Source organism: Trachurus trachurus (genome assembly GCF_905171665.1).
Source record: "Trachurus trachurus genome assembly, chromosome: 13".
In the NCBI taxonomy this organism is placed as follows: Eukaryota; Metazoa; Chordata; class Actinopteri; order Carangiformes; family Carangidae; genus Trachurus; species Trachurus trachurus.
The window spans coordinates 23476176-23501494 of NC_139892.1; the positions used below are offsets into that span (position 1 = coordinate 23476176).

Genomic DNA, 25319 nt, shown 5'->3' on the forward strand with positions numbered 1-25319 from the left:
ACAAAACTGCTGTTTTTGTTTACTTGACTCCTGCAGCTGTACAGAGTCACATTTTATAGTTCATGTGAATATTTGTTTTTCAACCAGGAGTAAATACACATGTTTGTATTTGACAAATGTTTTGTGTTTTTCTTCTCAGCAAATAGCTTTAATCATGAGGATTTTTTTTTTCTTTCAAACATAACATTTACATGGCAGCCATCTGAAAACAGCTGCTTTATCACAAAGATGCAAAATACATTCGGTAGTACGTCCATGTAAACAAAAGACTAAAAACTCCAGGGTGTTAATGTCTTAATGTAATTTATTTCAGCTTCAGTTTGCAAATACAAAATACAAACGTTCATATTTACCAGAAGAAACACAGCATCAGAAGAGATATCATCTGTTTTCTACACATTTTCCTCCCCACTTTGTCACAATCATACAGGAGCTTCATAAAGCTTGTAACAGACGGTCGTTTCTACCGTAACTAACATCAAGTGATTTGAGCCCTTACAACAAACAGCAGTGACTTCTTCTACCACAGCAAATGTACAGTCAGTAGTTCTCCATTGTGGAAAAAATAGAATATACATGGTTCGGTCGGAGCGAGCCCTAGGAGGAGCAGAGTGGAATAAAATCCATGAAGGTCCAGTGTCACATCATTTTGAGAGAGATAAGATTTCCTAGCAGCACTCGTTTATTAGCATTCGTGTCTAACTTTAACTTTCCTGAGAGTTAAGTGAGAGTGTGTGAAGTTATTTAGTGATTACACAGCTCTGAAAAAATTGAGACCACTCCAAAATGTTCTTGAATTATTTAATTCCAACAGAAGCTCAACTTCTTAACTTAATAAAGTTTCATAGGTTAAAAAATCTGTGTTGTTTTGTTTAAAAATTAATATGAACCTGTTTTCTTTGCATTATTCAAGGTCTGAAAACACTGCATCTTTTTTTGACCAGTTGGCATTTTCTGCAAATAAATGCTCTCAAGGACAATATTTTTATTCCAAATTTGGGAGAAAAATTGTCAGTGGTTTATGGAATAAACCAAAAGTGTTCATTTTACTTGACAACAAACATACCTATTAACACTAAAACCAGAGAAACTGATCATTTTGAAGTGGTCCCTAATCTTTTCCAGAGCTGCATCTGAATTAACGTAAAATGTTTTACGCAGTGTTGACTTCTTGACTTAGAGTCTTCAATAACTAGTTTGAGTAATTTTCTCTAAAACAAATTCAAAAGAGCAAAGAAATCTACATCATAGTAAAATCTATTTCATCATTTATAATTACTTGCATTGTGGATTTTAGGCATTTTAGTGAATATGCATAGAAGATGAAAGACCCACTCAAAGTGGCTTTAATCAGAGCTACAGAGACTTGTCCCGATTCTCGCTTTTCACAATAGTGTTGTTTTGAGCCACAACAGGCAGCTGAAAACCCAGTGAACGCTACCTGCCCAGCACCACACGGAGGACACACACAGTTAGAGAAGAGCAGGTGAACTTGATGCAGCTTTTAGCATTTCAAGAGTCAGATCATCCTCAACAGGTGGGACAAAGACAAAACAGTGAATATCAGGCCCGGAAACATAACTCCAAATAAATAAAGTCCTGTTGTGAAACTGCACTCAAAACTGCAGTAAGAGAAAAGTGGTGAACACAACAGGGGCATGTTATCTTTTCAACATGGGGGAGCCCTGGTATCTCACCAGGGTCTGGTCAGGATTAGTCCGTACCACAATAACCTCTGTGCCCTTTGCTGCATGTCAGTTCCTCTCTCTCTCGGCTGACTTCCCTGTCTACAGTTAATAAAACACTACAGTTAATAAAAAAAACAGAAATGTGCTACTTATGCCTTCATATGTTGACTTGTTTTCATGAGACAGATACATAGCTAATAAAAAAAGATCAAATAGTGTTTTTGAATTTAACATCTGCATCACATGCACATGTTGCGTGTCCTACTTGAGTCGGGTATCGCGTGTGTGTGTGTGTATTCGTACTCTTGTCATCTTTTGTTGTCTGAGACATTTTATAATAACTGATGCCTGTTTACCTCTAAAGCAAGTCAGCCTCTTTGTTTACAGTTTTCTTTACTTTCAGTTTGTGTGACCTCTGTGGCTTGTTGTGCTGTCCGCCACATGTGTTTGACACAGCTGAGGTGGCACAGGGAGCAATGTTTAAATCCAACACAGACTGGCTCTGAGTTCATCTACAGCTGGTGAATCTGAAGACTGGAGGTCATATACATTCAAGATTACTTCTTAATTTTGATTTTGAAGTGTGTGTACTTTTAAGTAAAATGAATAACAGTGATGATACACCAGTATTACAGATTAGACCAGACTATAGCACATGTGCTGGCTCAGTGTGTTTAGAAGGAGTACATTTTTTCCCAAATGAGCTCACTGGCCGATCACAACATGCAGGACTTTTTACATTTTTAAATAAATAAATTGTTTAACTGATTATTTGTATAAGTGTCCATCTGTTACAAACAGTATCATCTCTCAAAGTCAGATATGTGCGTTCTGGTTGTTTTCAGATGGTCTGTCTCATTTTCAGTTTCCTTAATTTAGTCAAGTTATAAAAAAGGTGGTCCTTGTTTTCTGGAATGACAGCAGTGGACATCTGGTGCAAAACAGCTGAAGTAAACACATTTATGTTTTTATGATTATCATCTAGACATTTAAAATATTTCCAAAATATAATTTGAACGACCTGCACATCTTAAAGGCAAAAGCACTTATTACATAAATATGTTTCTTTAACAGTATAAACTAGCTTAACTTCTCCCTCGTAAACCAATGGTAACATTTATATTCAAACTTCATGTTTTTGATCATTGTGAAAACAATTTAACGTCCCTGTGTCCTCCAGAGAGCATTTTCTTTTAAAAGAAACATCTGGGAAGTCATACACTTGTTTAACTTTAGATTTCATTTTAAACTAAAAATATTTTTCTTATTGTTGTTAATAAAAATGTACCTTAAAGGGTTAACATGAGGGACACAGCCTCAATTTAGTTACACTTTGTAATGTAAATAGGAATAACATCAGAGAATGTGCTGGTGGTCTGGTTCATGTAAATGTGTCTTGCTGAACCTTCTTGCTGAATGCTGCTGTTATCTGAAGTAGTTTGAAGGAGTCTTCATGGTCGACAAACCGTACTGTTCAACATTAACAACAACGAGGAAACTGAATCAGTTTCTGATCTAAACTGAGGAAGGAGGAATGATGCTGGAGTTCAAGTGAACAGGAAGGAAAGGTTATAGTGCAACGTGAATAAGTCAGTGTGCGACTTTTCATTACTTCTCTGAGACATGTGTCGTTACTGGAGACAAACATATCTTTCATAATTCTGTAAGTCAGTATTTGTGTGTGTGTTAAGAGTCTCCACATGTAGTGGTGACAAGTATCTGAGTGTTTTCTTGAGGGGGGATCAACTTTGGTGTCGGGCATCTGATGTGAGCAACGGATACAGGGCTGTGGGTCTCTTTCTCAGCACAGTCAGAGACTGAACATCTGTCCAGTGACTGTATGAGAGAGTTGTATCTAGCGGGTGTGTTGGAGAGTGTGTGTTAGCTGGTCCCACCGAGTGACCCGCGTCTTAACAGGCTCTGCGTGCTGCAGCTCAGGCCTCGAATATCTGACAAACGGCTCGACTGAGGAACAAAACAAAAACATAAATTGCATAAATTCACATAATCACATGATATGAGAGACACATGTTACAGGTAAAATATACCAAACACCAACAGTCTGCTCACCTGGGCTCCATCCTGACCGTCTCTGTCTCCAACATTTAACACATTCAGTGAATTGGCCCTCTTCATCCTGAAACAGACAGCATGTCATAATCAAATGTTAATCATTGTAAAGCTGCTGAGTGTCTAAACCCCACAAGCTCAGTTTTACTGTTTGGAAAAATTTAAAGAATTGTTTTGGAAATGAAACCAACACTGATTTAAAGACAAATGTGTCACATTTAATTAAAAAACAAAACTATCTAGCATCTATGAGCTTCCTTAAAATGATCTGCTCCAGCTGCTTTCACACTCACAGTGGAGGTTTTAACCCTGATGTAACAGAATATTACCCAGCATTCCTCGGGGTTGTTTCCTCCATTCCGACGCCTTTCAGCTTGCGGACCAGTTTCTCGCTGCTTCTCCGTATTGACTCTCTGAGTTTGGTGAAGGAGCCGCTGCGCTTCAGGTTGCTGAGACCATCCTGTCTGTCGTCCCCTCCAGACCAGCTGGGACGACCTTCTCCTGGAGGACAGACGGACAAAAAGCTCCTTGTCCATTTGTGTTCATGTCTCTGTTATTCTTTTCAAATATGTACATCTGACCATTGAAGAGAAACCTCTGCAGCAACAGATTTGTTGTGCTAGAGTCTCCACACAGGGGCCTCATTTAAAAACAAACAAAGCAACATGAGAAGAACACAAACTATCACACTCGGCTTTCATTATCCGACTCACACAAAGTTTTGTTACTATACACAGAACATCACAAACTGAAATTTAAACATGTGTTTACAACCAAGATTTAAAAGCCTTGCTGACCATAACACACAAATATCTTGTTATTTGTGGCCATATAAAGTGTTAATTCCAAATGCATAAAGTAAAATGTATCTCAACAATGCTGCAGAACACAGATATAGTGATGTTGAAGATGAACCAGGAATGTATTGATAATAAAAACAACATTTGGACTGTCAATATTCCCCTGTGTTTTAACTTCTAAAGTAAATAGATTGAGATAATACAGTAACAGATACCTCTTGGTTGCATCATAAATTGTTGATGCCAATATAACAAATAAGTGTAGCTACAAAATAAGATTAACCATTATGATGCGATGCGTTATTTTTCTCTGGTGGTAACATGTAATAAACCAAACTGACCAGCCATGAATTATAATGACACCCTGTGTCAGTGTTTTGTACCTTCTACAGAGCCAAACTCTTTTTCATGTGCTCTGGTCAGGATCTCTTTGTACAGAGCCTCGGCCTGTCTGTATTTCCCCTGTTTCAGGTAGCATGACGCCTGAGAGGGAGAGAGAAACAAAGGCATGAGTGAAGAGGAAGAGAAGGTCTGAATGTGTCTGAGCAACAACAAACACCTTTGAGGAAAATATGGGACCCTCTTCTCATCTCACCAGGTTGTTCTTTGTCTTGGCCACGTTTGCGTCGTCCGGTCCCAGTTTGCTCTGGTAGATGTGCAGAGCACGTTCGTAGTACTGCTCCACCTCCTGGTACTTCCCCTGGTTCTGACACAGCAGTGCCAGGTTGTTGAGCTGCTTGGCCACATCTGGATGGTCTGTACCCAGAACCTGAGGGAGAAGAAAAATACACAGAACTTCCAGTAAAAATCACAGTATCTAATGCATAACACTCTTTCGCATTACATGACATGACGTTCTTTACTGAGGTAACAGTAGAAATACTGCAGTCCAGTACAAGTTAATATCCTGGGTTCAATCATGCTTAAACCAAATTACTAATATTAATTGAAAAATAAACTTCTTTTTTTTTTGGTGGGGGGGACTTTTTATGTCTTCGTTAGTATAGGACAGTGTAAAGGCCCCCACATACTCGGGCGTACATGTGTCCGTGGACATCCGCGCGTACTCGAGGCGGACTCAGTGCAGACCCAAAGCGGACGTCCGCCAGACCCGTGCGCGCAAAGCTCAATATTTACGACCGCGCGGACTCCGCGTACGCGTACTCGGTGTCACACAATAGACTGCTCAGCGGGAAATCTTCACATCGACCTGTTTTTATGAAAGCTCAAACGTCCACGGACAGTGCGCACGGAGTCCGCGCTGCTCACAGTACGCCCGAGTATGTGGGGGCCTTAAGAGAAAAGAAAATCAGTGGAGACTAGAGAGACAGAGATAACCTGCAGCAAAGAGCTGCGAGTCGGGGGTCGAACCTGGGCTGCTGCGTTTAGGACATTGCCCACATGGTGTGAGCCACCAGAGTGCCCCAGAAAAACAAACTTTAAATAGGAATGGAGAAACAAAGCCTGTAATGATGTGTCATATACAGTATCCTATTATCACCGAGGATGTGTAAGTAGAATGTAACTGTTGTGGATCATTAGTGATTCAGTGTTGTAGCTTATCTGCAACAAGGCTTCATGTTTTACAAAGTCTGGAAACTGATAGCACTGGAAAGGTCGAGATAGAAGCTGTGTATTTAGACATACAGTATTTTGGGAAACTCTTAACTACTTGAAACATCCTGACCACATTCTATGTATAGACAGTAAGGTCGTGAAGGGGACAGAGTTTTCAATCATAGTTATATTAGTTGATGTTAGTTAGGGTTAGGGTTGATGATTAGGTGTTTAGTTCAGTAGCAGTAAGAATTAGGAGTAGTACAGTATCTCTGAGTCTCCTCATAAGTGAAATAATAAAACGGTGTCTTTTCTTACCTTCTCTCTGATCTCCAGAGCTCTTTTACACAGCGGCTCTGCTTCTTTGTATTTTCCTCTTTTTCCATAAAGCACTGCCAGGTTGTTGAGCGTTGCAGCCACCTGCACACACACACACACACACACACACACACATGTATGTAAATCAAACAGTTCACTCTGTATGACCGTCATTAAACCATAAACGCAACAAGTATTTTAGGTTATGTAGAAAACAGTAGATTAAATATCTAGTATGAAACATCACTCTCTGAAATTTACAATGATAAAACAGACTGGTGGCAACAAAACTGAAAAACTGTTTCATGAGTTATTAAATTGTCTGTGACTGCGGCTGCTTCATGAAAGAGAGGAGACTCACAGCTGGGTGGTCCATCCCAAGAGTTTTCTCCCTGATCGCCAGAGCATCGTTCAACAGGTTGGCTGCTTCTTTGTATTTGTTCTGGTCTCTGCAGGAGAACAACACGTCGCACTGCGTCACCTCTGATCAGACTTTTCATTGAAAATCACAGGTTTTGATAAAAACTCTACTGTTCCAGGAACAAGAAGAATCGTTGTTATTTTCATGTCATTTCTGCTCTTTTTATTCCAGAAAGTGTTTGGTAACTACAGTGTATTGTTAGCAAAACTGGTCCATTTATTTCTTCATCAGCTTCAGCATTTGTCTCCGTAGTAACTGGCCTCACCTGTAAACCAGTGCCAGTATATTCAGCATGGTGGCTACGTCTGGGTGGGTGTGGCCCGAGGACTTCTCCAGGTCCTCCAAAGCCTGTTGAGACATGATCAAACGTTCAGCTCTTCACAAACTGCAGCAACAGTTACTGCGTACTGTACGGGGGGGGGGGGGGGGGGGGGGGGCTGGAGAGACGGAGATGGAAGTCCCACACACCTGTTTGCAGAGCGGCACAGCAACTTCATACCGTCCCTGGGATGCGTACTGGATGACCAGGTTGTGGAGCGTTCGAAGGCGGGCGGGAATCTCGTAGCCGCCCTGCTGGGCTGCAGCTGCTGCACTGCTGTGGTGAGGCTGAGACACTGAGCAGAAATAAACAGATCAATACAACGCAGAGTTTTCATCCCCTTTTTATAATTAGTGACACTTTTACTCTGGCAAACAACAGACACACAAGACAAACCAAGTGAACTGGCTTCAACTAAATTAGACCAAGATGGAAGGAGTCAATTAAATTAACTTCAGTCATATTAGCACCTTCATTAGATTCAAGCATCTCAGCCTATACTTGTTTATAGGCTTGTTTTGTGTATCTTCATTTAAAGCCCCTGTACGGAGCTTTTAACTGGATACGCAAAAGTCTCTGGTTTCTGCTGATGTGTCTCTGTTACCTACAACAGCAAATGAGCCCATCAGTGTGAAGATACGCTATTTCTAAGTAGTCTAATTCTATACCTCCGGAAGGCATGGTCGGGTCGGACCACTGACGAAACGATACAAATAGATACATTACACTGCAAAAAAAAAAAAAAAAGAGCAAGTCCCGTCTTCTTTCCGACATTTCCAAAACAAATCTACACGCGCCAGCCAGACAAACGTCTTCATGACAGTGGGAAATGCAGTCTTCATTCCGGCAAAACACCACCGCTTTCGTCCACAGGGGCCGCCAAAATCAACACTAAATGAAAAGTCTGTACAGGGGCTTTAAAGAGTCACATCTGCTGTGAAACAGAATAACGTCATACTCAATTTGGAAAGTGATGATTCATGAATTACTTTACTACTTTACTTTACTTTACTCATCACATTGTTGACCTGCTTACTGCAAGGCACTGGTTTTTCCCTCATATGCTTTAAACTGCTTCACACTATGTGATACAGACGCTCAAAATGTGACATCAGAGGTTAAAATGTTGTTGCTGTGTGTGAAGTTGTGACTCAGATCATGAGCATTGGAAGTACAGTTGCACTGTAAAACAGAGTGAACACAGGAAGTCAAGCAGATTATAAACTTCAGTGAGATAACAGGAGGAACTGCATCGACATTTAAAGGTCAGTTCATCCACATTACAAGAGCATTTTCACACCAGTTGTATCTAATCAGGTACTAAGTTTGAGTTTGAATAGTCTAAAACTTTTAAGATCTCCATCACTGAGACTTCTTTACCTCACAGTGAGGTTATTATTGTTAAGTTAAACTAACAACATAATGAAAACTAGATGTGAAAAAAACTTTAGACTGGAGACTGGAGAGAAAAAAAGTTAAAAACAATGCTCAAGTCATCAGTTTTCATCTCTGTCAGTTATTTTTACACCAAAGCCTGCTTACGTTTCTCTTTTGGCCCCACCAGCTGTCAGTTCATGACCAATATTGACTGTGTAAACGTTGTCAAGTACAAAATGTGAAGTATTTTATGGTTAATTAGCTGCAATGATGTGCCACGGAGCGGGAGCGAAAACTAATGCAAGACTATTATAACCTTGACTGATCTTCATTTGATGACACAGAGTAAACACCATGGCAACACAAGTCTCCACACATTCAACATACAATTAAACAAAAATGAGCAAATCACACCTTCCCTGAGATTATTATGAACATGCATTAAACTGTTGTACAGAGGGACACGAACGTCTGTAGTAAACACAACTTACTCTGTGACTGCTCCTCATCCTCAGTAGGGAAGAGATCATCCAGAGACTCTTTGTTGGAGGTCGTGTCTTTTTCATCCTGAGGGGAGAGACAAATAAACTGCAGATAAATTATCTCAGCACATCACATCTGCAATATTTCCCCATGTGCATGATATACAGAAGTTTTATGAGGGTTTTACATTCTGAACTATTAGACATCAACAGTTAATAAAAAGACTCTGCAGATTTACACAGAGTTTTGGGGGGAAGGGGGGAGAGGCAGCTAAACAACAAATAGGCTATTCCTTTCAAAACCAAACTAGAACTGAGAGCACAGTGAGTTGCATTCACAACCCAAATGAACGTTGATGCTTTTCTATTTCTGCTGAATGTGTGAGTAAATCAGGAATGCTACAGTTTAACCTTCACACTCTCTTCTGCAGCTTTAAAATCAATTGAAACAGTGGTTTGTCTCGGCTTCACTGTTTTTAAAAGTTGCAGGTCCAGACACTCCTAAACTACATTTTCTCAGGTTTCAGTCACAGCAGGTTTAAATTTCGACCAGTTCACACACTCTCTCTCTCACACACACTCTCTCTCTCACACACACACACACGCACGCACGCACACACACACGCACACACACACACGCACACACACACACGCACACACAGGGCCTACTGCCAAAATGTGTTCATTCAACCAGAGTTGCCATGCTCCTTATCCACATTCAGACCTCTGTCATTTGATCTCCTGGTGGTGGACTGGTGAAGAAGTGACAGCAGAAAGACACATTTGTGTTTGTCCTCACCAGCTGTGGCTCGTCCTGGTCATATTTGCGTATGGAGGACATGAACTGCAGATGTCTGTTCTGCTCCTCCAGGGTGACCACCGTCTGCTCCCTGTCCTGCAGCCGCTGCTGGGCGCTGGCCAGCTCGTCCCTCAACCACTGGTTCTCCTGACAGAGACGCCGCACCTGAGGAGGGGTAGGAGGACACAAAGACAAAGGAGGGGGGGTGTGGGGAAAAGATAGAGGGGAGGAGAGATGATTAATGATAAGGGTAGAAAAAGGAGGACAACAGACGACAAGAGGAGAGAAGATGGAGGAAGAGGATGGAAACAAGGGAGGCAGAAGAGGATGGGTATATAAGAAATGGAAGAGAAGGAGGGAGAAATAGAAAAAGAACAAAGAGGTGGGGGTGATTACATGAAGAAGCAGGTGAAGGAGGAAGATTTCAATATATTTATTGTTTTTCCATCCATCCACCCTCTTCCATTTATATGGGGTTGTGCCGTGGTGGCAGCAGGTCAAACAGAGGATTTCAGACATCCTTCTCCTCAGCAACACTTCCCAGGTCAGGAGGGATATATAACCACTCCAGGGTCTGTCCTGGGGGTCTCCTCCCAGTTGGACATGCTGGAATAGCTCCAGGCATCTTTATAAGATGTCAGACCCTCAACTCTACTCTGTGCTGATTCTCATCCCAGCCGCTTCCCACTTCACACTGAAAACCGTTCCAGTAAGCGCTGGAGGTCTTGTTCTGATGAAACTGAGACTTGGGGTCTTGTCCATGAATACCTCAAACACGATCAAAGCCAAATAGACAACGTTGGAGGAGTCCAGCCCCTCTCCAGGAATATGGTTCCTGAGCCCTTGCTGTGCGTTGAGGTGAGCCCAACTCCTGCACCGGTTTAGCTTTCTTTCCCACCTCACTGGTGGGAAAGGACTAGGGTTAGTCCTCGGTACTGGGAATCCGAATAGCTCCCTGCCTTCGCCTACTGCCCAGATGCCAGTGCACCCAACTCCCATCTCCTGCTCTGCGGTAGTGGGTGGCAGCACGTTGTTCCTTCAGGCTGTGTCCGATCAGGCCCCACCACCAGATGCTCGCCTGCAAGCTTCCCTCCCAGGTCTGGCTCCACGAGGAGGCCCCAGTTCTGGGCATGGTCACTCCGGACGTGGTCTTTGTGGTCCGTACATTCAGTGTATGTGAATCACTCTTAGTCTGGCCCCTCCACTCAGAACAACTGGCCTTGGGAGACCCCAACAGGGCTAGTGACCTGGACAACACAGCTCCCAGGATCTCTGAGACACTCAAATCCCTCCATCACAATAAAGTGGCGATTCTTTATTGTTATAAACAGAAAAATACAAAAACCCTCAAGCAGAAAGTTGGATTAAAAGTACCCATGCAGAAAACACAATGGAGGATTTAGCAGAAGGACTGTTGAGTCACTCAGTATGTTAACTCCTTTAGCAGAGGACCTCCCACCTGCTCTTTCTCTCTTCACAAACTCCCTCCCACACAAACTCACCTGAGCTCGCAGCTTCTGTTTCTCCGCCTCGAGTGATCCCAGGTGAGCCGACAAAGCCATCATCACCTGGAGAGACAAGAGACAACTGAACATGATGCACAAAGGGAAAGGGCCACTGCAAATCCAAATGAACATCAAAATTATACCTTATGCCTATACCAAACCTCAAACTTCAGACAGACAAGTGGAACTTGGACACAGTACGGGGAATCATGGTAGATAGCAAAGTTAATTACATAAGATAAGAAAATTGAAAACTAATGATTATAATAATGATAATAATTGTATTTTCAAAGCATATCTAATTATTAATTTTGTACATACTGTCATTTCTGCATTATTTTCTTTCTTTCGTTTTATATTTATAGTTTGCCTGCATTTATTCTATCCCATTTTACTTTGGCATTTTTGTGTAGCAAACTCAGCTTTTGAGGAAGATGAATTCACTTCAAACCTTAAAATTGTGATTTTCCTGTCAGTTATAAGAACGTTTCAAATTCTGTGAGTTTCCTATTTTGTTAGTAATTTTGTACCTGAGCCTCACTCAGCCCCAGCTCGATCCTCTCCAGTGACTGGCAGATGATGCTGCTCTTCTCCTGCTCCACGCTGCCGCTCTCAGGCTCCGGCCGGCTCTCCAGCGCCCCCTGCAGGCTCTCCAGCAGGCCGCGGTTCTCTCCTCTCAGCGCCTCCAGCCCTGCGATCACCTGCTGCGTGTTGCACAGAATCTCCTCCGCCGACAACATTGCTCCACCTCTGAGGTTACTCCACTTACAGCAACTGACCTGAAAACAGCACAAACAGAAAATGTGAATTTATGATCAAGTCACTTTAGAAGCACTTGTAGTGGTAAGGGCAATAGCCACGACTATTACCCTTGTAACAACACCAGAAGAAGAAGTAACATATTTACCATCGTAGTAGAGGTAGCTGTAATAGCAGCAGTAGTGGTAATATAATAATAATAGTAGTAGTGGTAGCAGTCATAGTTGTGACATAGGAGGAGTCAGTGTCACTGTCCAGCCTTGTTGAGGACGGTTCTGTATCAGGCTCACAGAGACTTAGGTTTGCCCGAATGTGCTTGCATTAAATCTGGTTGTTGTAGCCAAGATTATGCAGCCACAATATATTTTCCACAACTATATCCTAGTTACCTTGTAAATTTATGGTTTATACTTCTTGTAATTTTGCAACCCTCAGTAATAGTATCAGTACAGTTCTACAATGATTTCAGCATCAAACATTACCACCTTCCTTAAATTCAAACAGAGTTTAAACTGCATTTTGCAGAATTTAAAAATCAGCACCGGGCTGTTTTACTATAAACTCTACCTTCCAGTCTCCTTTGACAAAGGTCAACAGAGGAGGAGAGGACCTCTGGATGTGGATGATGGCTGCTGACTGAGAGAACCTACTTGTTCTACAGGCTGGATGCACATCTACAAACTTCCTGTTGATTTCACTGAACAAATCCAGACAACAGACTGTAAACAGACTTGAGTGTGAAGACGAGGAAGAAGTGACACATAATGTTCACAACGTGGTTTCATAATTGTCAGGAACAAAGAAGTGGGAAATGTTGCCGGTAGATCATTATCCGCAGATCAGCTCGGGTAAAAATAGTCCATTTTGCATGTCAGGTCATCGGCTGTATGAGTATTTAGGTCAGTTTACGTCTAAAAAAGTCTAAAAAATACTGAAACTGACCATATATCAGACTTCCAAACTGATTTCTGAAATACAGTTCACAACATCGTTACGACTGTCATGTAGTTCAACATATCAACTCTGTCTCCTTTTGCTTGATTTTTTTTTCTGTCACAAACAACCTCCATGTAGCATCTTGTCCAAATATTCACAAGCCTCAGGTGTATTCAAGAGTTCAATGAGCATGTTTTGTTATAGCAAAGATACTCTACAATGCTTCTTAACCGTCTTTGTTTAAACTTTATGTTGTAATGAATTGTGATAATTAACTATAGCTCAGGTCTGAGAGTGAGTGCTGCTCTGGGATTTTCACACAAGATTAGGCCTATAGCATGAAACATATCTTTAAGAAACATTAAAAACTGTGAATTATGAATGTTTTCAGTCATTTACAAGCATTCAAATCAGTTTGTCTTACATTATATTGCGTGTCTTAGATGCTGTAGGCTAGTGTATTTGTGTGTGTTAACAGTGAATTCTTTAACTTGTGTAAATAGTGATCATCACAATTTATTTGGAGCTCTCTCTGGACACTTGTGTCATATCTTTGCATATTTTGAGGCTCGCAATGAAACTATAATAACCAAAGCAAGTTAACATGGACGCGAGAGAGTTAAGCTTGAAATGTAACACACACGCTCAGTCTATGCGCTGTGTTTACTGTGGGCGGCGCAACAGGCCTCAGGGTCTGTTTTCATCACGTCATGAGTAACGTAGTTTGAAGTCAATGTAAAGCTGCTTCAACTCTGTCTGTTGGTTTCACAACTACGTCACATCGCCTGAGGTTGTTTCCGTCTGATTAAATAATAAAACCGGTTTTATTTCGCTGCGACTGAATGAAAACACCACTTTAGCTGCTGCTGCACATCAGCACGTTTGCGTGTGGATGATAATAGCGCACAACTCCAGGATGTAAACACACACACGTACACACACACACACACACACACACTCGGACGCAGAGTTCACGTCACCTCCACATCAACATTAAGTTATTTATAGCCCACCTGCTAAGTCCGGGCTCCGGCGGCGTGGTTGGGTCTTTTTGTCCACGCTGAGCTGCTGTCGTTGTCTCGATGTGGACAGCGGCTCCTGTCAGACACAGCGGAGCATTTCCTCTCACACTATCTGTCGGTTTGTTTAACGTTGAACAGGTGAGACGGTGGAAACTGGAGGCTGTAAATCATCCACCTGCCGCCTCCTCCTCCTCGGCTCTCAGCTGCTCCCTGCTACACAGCGCCAGCAGCGGCCACTTCCGCCTCTCACCTTCAAAGTAAAAGCCTCAGCGCGCAACAACACGGCAGGGACATTGTGATAGGTTACTGACTGTAGCCTACAGCATGATCTTCAATGATTAATTAAAAAAAAATGCATAGCTTTTAATGACGTGCCATACGCTGTCATGGATTAGGTATCACTGATACTTAAGTAACCTATAGTTTGGTTACAATTACCTTATAGGCAAACAGTCTGTTTTGTTTTTCACACTAAGTCTGACACAAAGTTAATCTGATGTGTTTTCAACAAATATTTCAATCCATGTTGAATTTCTTTCTTTCTTTTTCTGGTTTTCTTCCTAGTCCCAGTAATGGTTTCAGAGTGTCCAAATTATGAGTCATGTCCTGTTTTTGAACAGATTTTGGATATGATAGCTGATTCATAGTCTTGCACACCCTTTCCACAGCACTGACCTGTGGGAAAACCATAGAGGGGAAAACCCAGTTATTCATTTCTTACATCCAAGCATCTGATTGCTGTCTGTTATCTGTGCGGGCTCATCTCCATATCCTTGAAATTCTTCCCATACCGCAGGAGTGCCAAGTGATTGTAGCCTACATGCACAGACAAAACACAACGGGCAGACAAGTTGCACTAAAGTGGCATTAGGGCTTAGTCACATTTATGATGAACTGAATGTTCATATGTGCAAACAAACCTACTACAAAAACCCAGACCATATGGAGTCTCTGATGCTTTGCGGCTTTTATCCAACCCCAAAATAATGCGAGTGTAGTTTATACATAGGGAGCCTATATCTTCCTGCACCACATAGATCCCTTCTTATTGTAATTTGCATTTTTCCATAACAGAATGATGGACAGAAACAGTAAGAAATAAACAAACATATAAACTGTGGAATAGAAAACTACTTAAGTATTATTGCAGTAGGCCTAACCTGATATGGTTGATGTTTAAGTTTTACTAAATTTATTCTGAAGGCAAAGTCTCATGATTTCCTGCATTTGTCCCGTTGTGTCTGTCAGGCTTGACGAGCTGAGGAGCTTACCTGATCCCATGTTTCCCACCATACACCGCGGCACCGGGGTTGGCCGTCATGTCCTGCCCGTGACACGTACGGCCATCTGCCGGAGAGATGAGCTGCTGCAGGAGGAGAGATTAATAATGACACATAATCAACGGTTCACTCTGACAGTTTGTGTTTGAGCCTCAGCACATGACTGGGGGGAGCATACAGGCTCTGCCTTTATATACACATTGTTTAGCTATTAGCCATGTATAAGTACACATATCATAATGATATTTTTGAATTAATCAACCCTGGAAATTGTTTGAAATTGTCTTTAATTTTGAAATCATCCATCCATCATCTCTGACTGTTCCTCTCCTTGGACCAACACACTTATTAATTAATTACAATTTCAAACACAAATATGTTTCACTGCCATTATAACAAATATTATTCATATAAATGTGTAAAGTGTTCAAAAGTGTTCAAAATCATAAAACAGTATAAACTGTTCCTTTTTACCAGTCAATGAAATGAGCATCTTATTGTTTGGTGGTTATAAATGGGGGTCAGTGTGTTTGTGTGAGCAATCAAACACACACGCTTACATGTTCTCATGCTCCAGTGTGTTGTTGTGGTTTGTCTTAGGCCTGGTTTAATTTTGTGCAGTGCTTGCATTTTGTTTACTTATGTTGCTCTCACAGATTAGCATATCCATGCAGTCAGATTAACTGGGTGGTCTGTGTGTGTGTGTGTGTGTGTGTGTGTGTGTGTGTGTGTGTGTGTGTGTGTGTGTGTGTGTGTGTGTGTGTGTGTGTGTGTGTGTGTGTGTGTGTGTGTGTGTGTGTGTGTGTGTGTGTGTGTGTGTGTGTGTGTGTGACCCTGAGGTCGTAGAGTGGAACCAGCATTAGTCTTATTAAAGTCACATTAGCTATAAGCTGGTGGAGAAACGAGGTTTCAAGACATAATCAACTGGAGTCACAGTGAGATTTTACAGCAGAGTCAGAGGGACTACAGTTCAGCAGCTTAACACAAAGCCACTGTAAACAAACAGGAGATAAAGAACAAACACTGTGTGTTTATGTTGAGTGTTACAGTTAGGCTGCAGGATCCGTGCCTCATCTTTTGTCTCATTCTGTTCTCTTTCATCTTCATTGTTTTCCCCAATGTGTTTGTCTGGCTGGGCATGGCTACCAAGCCAAAAAATCATTTTTTTTGGCTTATCATGCCTAAATATAATACAGAAAGTCATTCTCAAAAAGACTAATCAAGAGGGAAGGTGTGTTTTGGGGGGTGGAGGAATGATGGGGATGAAAGGAAGCTGGGTAAAAAGCATGGATATGTAAGAAAGAAAGAAAAAGACTGAAAATGTAAAATAAAATGAATAAATGGGGGCTGTTGTAATCAAAACAAAAATGCAATATGTGGCTTTAAAAGAGGAACAGTCACTGAGTTAGGGCTAGGCACTGTCCCAGAGGAAACCTGAACTCTGGCACTTGCAGTTCTGCTCGGTCATTTGTCCTGGCTCCTCTGTTGATGTCTTTGAGTCCTATCAATGGTTTTATTTTTTCTTTTATTCATTCATTGTACTAGCATGCTGTTGATGCAAATGACTGCAGGGTTTAAGTGAAACAAAGGGCACCTAGTGGTATCTGTTGATGGAAGTGTGCTACCGTGCAGGCAAAATAAATGAAAATGTGCAGAGAGAGAGAGAGAGAGAGAGAGAGAGAGAGAGAGAGAGAGAGAGAGAGAGAGAGAGAGAGAGAGAGAGAGAGTAGTACGAACAAACTGCAACCATCAAACCTGTGAGTGTCTGTGTTCTGTTTCCTATGCGCCTATGTGTGGCAGTTATATGAGTCGGTTGATGGACAGCTCAGCTGTTTGGTAGCAACTGACTGTGGTGGGCGTTTAGGCAGGGTCCAGCCATATAAGGTCACTGGTCCCTGGGGAAACTCCTCCCTGGCTCCCTGCACACACCCAGGCTCCCCACCCACAGACTAGATATGAAAAGTATGACTGGTAGAAATGCACTTGTGAACCATCAGGGCTGTGTCCACAGTTAACCGTTATTAGTGCAGGTGGTGATTATGGTGATTATAAATTGCACTTCATGTCAATCAGACTTTGATCTAAAAAACATTTCTGGTCCGATCAATAATTCAGTTGGACTGAAATCATCACTGCCACAAAGCTTTTCAAGTACCACAGACATGGAGCCAGTGACAGAGCAACAATACAGACAAACATAACATAACATGCTTTCATCTGCCCCGACTGTAGAGAGCCGACTGTAGCTGAACCTTCACAGACCTGCAGGTCCATGTTGTGTTTGCCTCTCTCTGGTCTCTCTTGGGTGATGGACTCACAGAAACTATGGTGATGTCACATTCATAGGTTTCTTTCCACTGATGAGTATTATTTTTTTCACATGTCATCAACAATCACTCAGACACTACAGGCTTTGTGCTTAACATCATCTCTATCACCATTTGCTTTTAGAGTCTCAATGATGAGACACAGGGGTTTGTTACTAAGACACTCAAGTTTAAAGAGCCAACACGTAGTCTGTTCTCTCAGGTGCAGAGTTTTGCCCCTGATGACAGCAATTAGACACTGATAACAAAATACTATATTATAATTATGACTAATCATATAATTTGAATTGGAAACAGTCACTTACATTCATCACAACCCAGCGCAGGACAACTGGACACAAAGACCAATCTGAGCCAAAAATGCTAATCATGCATAACTAAGGCTGCACTGGGAAGGGCAGGAAGAAGAGGGTTACATTTCACATTAAAACAAATTTTAATGTGTCGGCATTTAGTATGTTAACTATGAGATTCAAAAGCCCGAGTTTGCTTGTCCAGTGTCAAAGGTTTTCTTCAGTGATTTGACTTCACCCTCCAGGGGGATCTATCAGAGTTAATGACAAGGCACATTAGTGAGAAACTTTACAAATACAGCTCATAGCAATGTTAAAACTCCTTTACCAAGTAGTGTTCAGTGAACTCCACTTCTCTAGTGTCACTGAACTATGCAGGACCACCAAATATTTCCCATAAAGCATTGGGGGTCAAAGTTCATTCTTTCCTCAACCTCTGACCCGACTGCAGAAAATAGACATGACTTTATTTGCTCATCTGTTACTGTGAAAATATTTGTATGTATTTATCTATCTTTATTTCTTGTATATATATAAAATCATAAGTGAAATTACAAAGAGATTAGGACCACTTGATCCATGCTCCAGCCTCTCAGAAAGCTCTACACTTTATTTTATGTGTGTTATTGGGCCTTGATGGACATTTCCATAATATTATTTAGCTAAATATGAGTTGATATGGGCATCACACAGTTAAACTGTGGAGAGCTTTGATATAAAACCTCATCAGTGAAAAGCTAAGCCTTTCTAAATCAGTTAAACCTCCTAAAGCTACTCATACAGTGAACGCCACTGACCTATATAATAAATTAAGTTATAAGTAAATACAGGCCTATCAAATCCAAAACAATCAAACATAATAAAAGTCGAACAAAGTCCCAAAGTGGTCAAACAAAAAGTGTCCTCTGAGGGCAAACAGGACAAACATGATACGGTCTTTATGCTCCTCTGATTTTTTAACTTCTACACACAGAATGTGATTATTGTCAGGAGGGGAGCTGCAAATAACGACATCTCATATCTTATGTTGTTGAGTTTGTAGGTTTGCAGGTGAGTGACAAAAGACAAACTTAGGAGAGAGAGAGTGGAGTAACAGTGTGTGTGTGTGTGTGTGTGTGTGTGTGTGTGTGTGTGTGTGTGTGTGTGTGTGTGTGTGTGTGTGTGTGTGTGTGTGTGTGTGTGTGTGTGTGTGTGCGCGTGTGCGTGTGCGTGTGTGTGTGTGCGTGTGTGTGTGTGTGTGTGCATGTGTGCATGCGCGAAAGAGAAGGTTAGATAAAAGCCTGCTAAGCTGCAAAGCACAGAAGTTAAGATCAGTCCTGATATGAGATTGAGAGGTGGTGTAACTGCACGCTGGCAACACTGCACCAGACAGCTGACAGCAGGAGGAGTGGTGGTGGTGGTGGTGTGTGTGTGCGTGCGTGTGTGTGGGGGGGGGGCACTGTTCCCTCTAAGGTGTTTTACTGTGCAATTGCACACTGCTCCCCACCTCTTTGCTCAGAAGACAAAAAAAGTTACACACTCAAATATCCCCGACTAGTTTACTGTTTATTTCTCCCTAATGTGCGCTTCGAATTGTAAAATGTATGACCTTAACCATGGTCTGTAGTGCAACTACGATTTAAGTTTTTGCTTGAGAATTATTACTACTGTTGATATAAAAAATGCTTCTGTGCCAAGAGTTGATGACACCAACTTGATGTTAGTTATTTTTTTCATATTGTTCATATGGCAATAAATGCAAAATCTATTTTGCCAAAACAATATTGTATTTTGTTATCATTAACTGTAACTGACCTAGATATGGAGTAGCCTAGGTAATGTTGTCAAAATAATCTGTTATTAATCATAATAGTAATAGCCAACTGTTGATATTTGGAGTTGGAGAGGTGAGGGCATAGCACCAGCATGTGGACGTACTGTGTATGCTTGAGCTTTCGCTCACAGTCGCTCAAGCAGGTCATCAGGGGAGTTGAATTTCTGCTCAGGAGTTTTGAAAATTAGAGGGAACATTGGTGGGGGGGTATAGATATGGAAAACCCCCTAGAGATGTGATGCACAGGAGCACATGCATGATGGTAGACATAACATTGATACAGCATGTAGACCTATGGGGTATGCATGTACAGCAGACAATGCTTAAAGACTTATACAACCCCCACCCCACACACCTCTACCTCTCTCTCCCCACACACACACACACACACACACACACATGCACATGAGTCTGCAGAGTTCAACTGTTTCAACTGTCTTGGCCAATGTTCATTTTTCTCCTCGGCCATCCCGCTGCTTTGGTCAGGTAACATGAATGTGATCATTCTGGCCATTTGGCAGTGGATGAACGGATGAAGGATGGAGGGATGGAAGGAGGGTCAGAAACACTGACAGCTGAGTCAATGCAATTCAATCAGGAGAACTGGCACTGGAAACCTCAGGACCTGGTGAGGTGGCACTAAAGATAGAAATCCACAGATCATCCGTGTCCCCCTGCCCCCCCCACAAATTACTCAGGTTGCTCACATTTCATTGTAAGTCCACCACCATCACCTTCACAAAAAAACACACACAGAAATTACATGAATTCGATCCAAACAAAAAAACAGAAACAAAAAACCTAAATTTGAAATGCAGTATAATGTTACTGAGTGCAGATGGTTCACATAATAAACGGGTCAATGACATGAGCCAAATTTTTTTGTCATGATTTGGTCAAAAAAAAAAATTCAAAAATGTTCTGTTTTAATCCATTTTAAGAGAATATATTGGAGAATTATGGCAAAAATGTGGTGTTACCATAAAAACTTTAAGGCCAATTGTGCCAAATATCAGTTGTTTATAATGCTAATTAAAGATGTGTAAAAAAATATATATATATTTTTGAAGAAAAAAAAGTGTTTTTAGTATATGTCCTGCTCAGTATTGCCATTGATTGAGATGAAGGTAGGTTTCCTGCTGACAAGACAGTCCATGTATTTATTACTGTAACTATGACGACCAAGGTCAGGACAGATCTGACTCTTGCAATAGATGTAAACAATCGGCAGCAGACCACATGTATATGCTCTGGTCATGCCCCAAATTGTCTTCGTTTTGGACAGAAATAGCCTACTTAACTTAGACCCCATCTGATGAAAATCATGTTTTTCGTGCTTTTCACATGTTCCGGTGGTATTTTTCTGATGTTAGAGGACATATCAGCAGAAAAGTGTAAAATTGCATTTCCGAGTTTTTCTGCTTTCAAATTGCTGTGAACCAATGGCAGACGCAAACTGGGCGATTAACGCGATTAAAATTGATGCAGGCAAACTGGAGTTACACCATGGCTACCCGGTGCTCAGGATAGCGACAACGCTAACCTATATTTGATATTCTGAGTGCCAGGTAGCATGGTGTAACTCCGGTTTGCCTGCATCAATTTCAGTCGCGTTTTTTGCTCCCCCCAACACTGGGTGACCATCAGGACAATGATTTAGGGGTCAAAAAATGACCGGAATTCTCCTTTAACACTCTTGGAGAAGTCCTGGGTGGGACGATTGATCCCGACCCTCACTGCCCTTTTCGGGGTCCCTCGAAAAACTGACATGCCTATCGCTTCAAAACGAGTCATAGCCTTCACGATTTTATTAGCCAGGAGGCTTATCCTTAAATGGACACATATATCCTCCCCTACGCATAACTGTTGGATAGCCTACATGAGATCCGATATTGTGTTAAACTTGAGAAGATCAGATTCTCCCATCGGGGTTCCTTAATAGCCTTTAACAAAACTTGGCAACCTTTTATAGATCGTATCGAATCACTCAGCATTAATGAAGAATCTGAAGAATTTGATGATTGATTAATTGCGCAGAACCCCCCCCCCCCCCCCCCCCCCCCCATCAAGTGTTTGTGTGAGTGTGTATGTAACATCCATGTGAAAACACTATGGTTCTTTTATTTTTATTTTTTTGCTGATGTTGTTGTTGTTCCCTGATTGTTTTTTTGGTTTTGGTTTTTTTCTGTCGGTTTGTTTTTAATTATTGTTTATTATCTTTATTACTAATTTGTATTATTTCATTTCCTTGAGAAATAAATCACGCACTACTATAAGCATAACATACAAACCTGGCCCATTTCACATGTGAAAGTTAAATAAAGATACAATCAAAGTGTCCAGTGACCACAACAAAGCAAACACAGACACAGACAAAAAAAAACAGGTGAGTCTCCTGCCTGTTGTTGCTGCTGCTCTGGGAGTGTCAGCAGGTGTCTGCTGCACCACCTGCTGACATTTCCAACCTGTGAGCTGCTTCAGAGTTCAGACGCCAAATAAAGAGATCTAATTCAATTTCATGGGGATGGCTGTGATCACATTCCTATAGCCACTCTGTGCGGAGAGATTACTCAGCCACCGACACAAACGAGCTGATAATCCTGTCAGATATACAGTTAATTGGTTTCAATCACAGCGTTTTGTTGTAGTCAGTATCAGCCGAGAACCAGCCTGTCCCCAATTACATAGAAGAATATTCAGTTTCTATATGAGCTATACTGAAAATGTTTGTTTCTGAATTTGTCTCAGAGTTGATTATGTCTTGTGTCAATAAATAGGGTGATTTACTGTTGAGAGAAGGGTATTGAGCACTCATCTCTGTCAAGCTTCAAACATAATAGCAAGGCCTTTTCTTTAGCTCCATCACCATTTAGCTGCAATATTTATTTTCATTTCACTCAAAGTAAAACAGTTTATCTTCTAAATCTTGCCAACCAACCTAGCCCACATATGAAGTGGAAATGCCCTGTGACCATAGCCCCTCCCACTGTCATGGAGGTTCACCTGGGCCTGACTGACTATTATAAAAGCTGTCCTGTGCCTTCACTTGTTTCCCCCCTTCCAACTCATCCATTTATGTCAGGCCCATCTTTTGCTCTTGCACCAACAGCAGCACACACTCATCTTCACATTACCACCTTTGCTTAATGTGCTGTTTTCCACAGCAATGTATCATATTTGTCCTCTCAATAAGTTGTAATAGTTTGCCCTTGTGTGGACTCCCTTTCCTGTCACACTCCTGTCCAAGCCTTGTACTTTCCTACAACAGGACACTGACAGTCTGGCCTATGATTCGGGTGTGTTATGTCAGTAACAGCCAATAGCTTTTAGTCTTGTTTAGTATTATGTCACATGTCACATGTCCAACATGCCTAAATTGAGAGCTGCCATCTCAGGTTAGAACCATGTCTCCCCTGATCAGAACCATTTGTTTTACTGTAGTAACCTGAATCTCCGTGTACCTGAACACACATGACCATGAATACCAGTAGAGTATAAACTTATGTGTACACACAAACATGAAACCTCACATCTCCATGGCTCCAACACCACCACCCCTCCACATTCAGCCCTGCTCATTCCACTGCAGCACTTTTCACCATGTCTCAGACTTAACATGCACACATGTTGTCAGAGTCATCTTACAAATGCCTGGAGTCTATTTTAAGTTTCTTCAAACTACCAACTGTTTGTCTGAAACACTTAGTCCTGGTCAAATCAGAGGGATCCAAAGAAGGCATGAATCCTAAACATCATTGCTGATTCTAGTAGAGATCTGAAGACTCAGACCACTTTGTTGTTACATCATGAGGTTTCACATCAAACAGCTTCTCTCCCTATGTACAGAACCACAAGGGCAAATTTTGGAGCTATAAGAATACTGTAATGCAAATAGAAACATCACACATACGCGTCAAGAGTGCCAGCTGTTCCTGGCAGCACCCATGTGTGAATGCGTGAATGCATGTAACTCTCAACTGCTCCCTATGGCCTTTACTGTGAATAGGAATCAGTGATCACACCAGCTCCAACAAGGTTGATAAAATGTGGGAAACAGCAGCTTCCTAAAGGTTGAATTCAATGGACGTGTGATGTAACAAATTTCAGCAAACTGCAAGTTGCCACCACCTGCATGTATATATAGTATGTAGGCCTACACATAAGTATGTGCACACACACAATCAATGGACCAGAGCTACCTAACATCCATTCACAACAACACATTTAAATATATATTCACTTCAATATCATGCTATTTGGTATGAACTAGCCCCATAGAATATATAACCATCTTGATTTCTTGTACATCATGATAAATTATTCACACAGAGTTGGTGGTTACATAACTGTCCTTGGTGCCTGTTTCTGCAGGGCAGCTGCAGCGATCTGGGGGTCTTTGGCTCTGTTGTGGGTGGGTTGCAACTGTTGCGTGTGCGAGGGGGGTGGGTGTGCTGAGGGATACAGTGACAGTCTAAACTGGGGTACTGGAACTGTGCCACAGTGGTATCCGAGCTACAGAACTAACTGGTCTGAATGGGCAGGAGGCACACACAGCACATATTGCACGTCAGTCAAGTGTGACCTTTGAGTTTTATTGACAGAGGTTTGAATGTAGTGGGGAAATTAGAGTTTCTAGCCCACAACAAGGTCTTGATTGTAATTAACAACATCTATAGGCCACTAGAGTCTGAATAATAACATGAAATGTTATTGAGTTTATTTAAATACAGAATTCAATTTGTGCCAAAGTGCCATGCCATGCCTGAAGACATAAAGCCAATCAAGGAAAAAAAAATGAGAAGAGATTTAAAATTGATCAGTCAGTCAATAACTTTATACTGTATGTCCCCAGTGGCAGTTGGGTATGCAGTGAGTGAGGCAAGCAGCAGCATTTCATATCAAATGGTGAAGGGATGCGTTGTAATGAAGAAAATAGACAAAACAAAGTTTTTATAAATCAGAAACTGAAAATGTGAAGTCATACGCATGTGGTTGCAGTCAGATATCACTTGGTCACAATGTTTACACCCTTGTAAATGGACATTATGGTAATAAGTAGGTGTGTATTTGTGTGTTGAATCATATGAGTGTTTTCACAGTGGATGAGCAACAAGCAGCAACATGGAGAAAGACTAATTTGGAGTGTCATAATGTGAGGACGGTCAGGCCACAGCTGTGAAACTGGAGCCAGTGTGTTGATTTAGAGCAAAGGAACTCAGCTCATCAACACAACTCTCACCTGCAAAATTTAAGTTACATAAACAGACTGAAAAGATGGATACAACCACTGCTGGTTTAATGCACATCCATTATTTGGTAACATGAAAATGCAAGTTTATCATGATTAAAAACGGGCTGTGCTGATTTGCAACATACAGCTGACTGTCATCAGCATAGCAATGCACTCAAAAATAATAATAGAATAATAATAGTATGCAGGACAAAATTTCAGGCCAGATATTTGACTGCTGCCCAAGGCCGCCCTCACAAACCATGCATCAGAATTCTGATTTTGAGGTTAACTCGGTTTATCAGTCTAACAGGTACCAGGGT

At 41.5% G+C, this 25319-nt stretch overlaps 1 protein-coding gene across 1 annotated transcript; it reads right to left on the reverse strand.

The window, feature by feature from the left end:
• Positions 1 to 319: 319 nt before the first annotated feature.
• Positions 320 to 14272, reverse strand: klc3 (kinesin light chain 3). The gene is made up of 14 exons (XM_083984386.1): positions 14045 to 14272; positions 11867 to 12115; positions 11334 to 11399; positions 9832 to 9996; positions 9042 to 9117; positions 7323 to 7468; positions 7120 to 7202; positions 6795 to 6882; positions 6434 to 6535; positions 5154 to 5327; positions 4942 to 5041; positions 4088 to 4259; positions 3759 to 3825; positions 320 to 3653 (listed from the first exon to the last, which is right to left on the reverse strand). The coding sequence occupies exons 2-14, from the start codon at positions 12074 to 12076 to the stop codon at positions 3570 to 3572; spliced, it is 1533 nt and encodes a 510-aa protein (XP_083840512.1). The 5' UTR covers positions 12077 to 12115; positions 14045 to 14272; the 3' UTR covers positions 320 to 3569.
• Positions 14273 to 25319: the final 11047 nt, after the last annotated feature.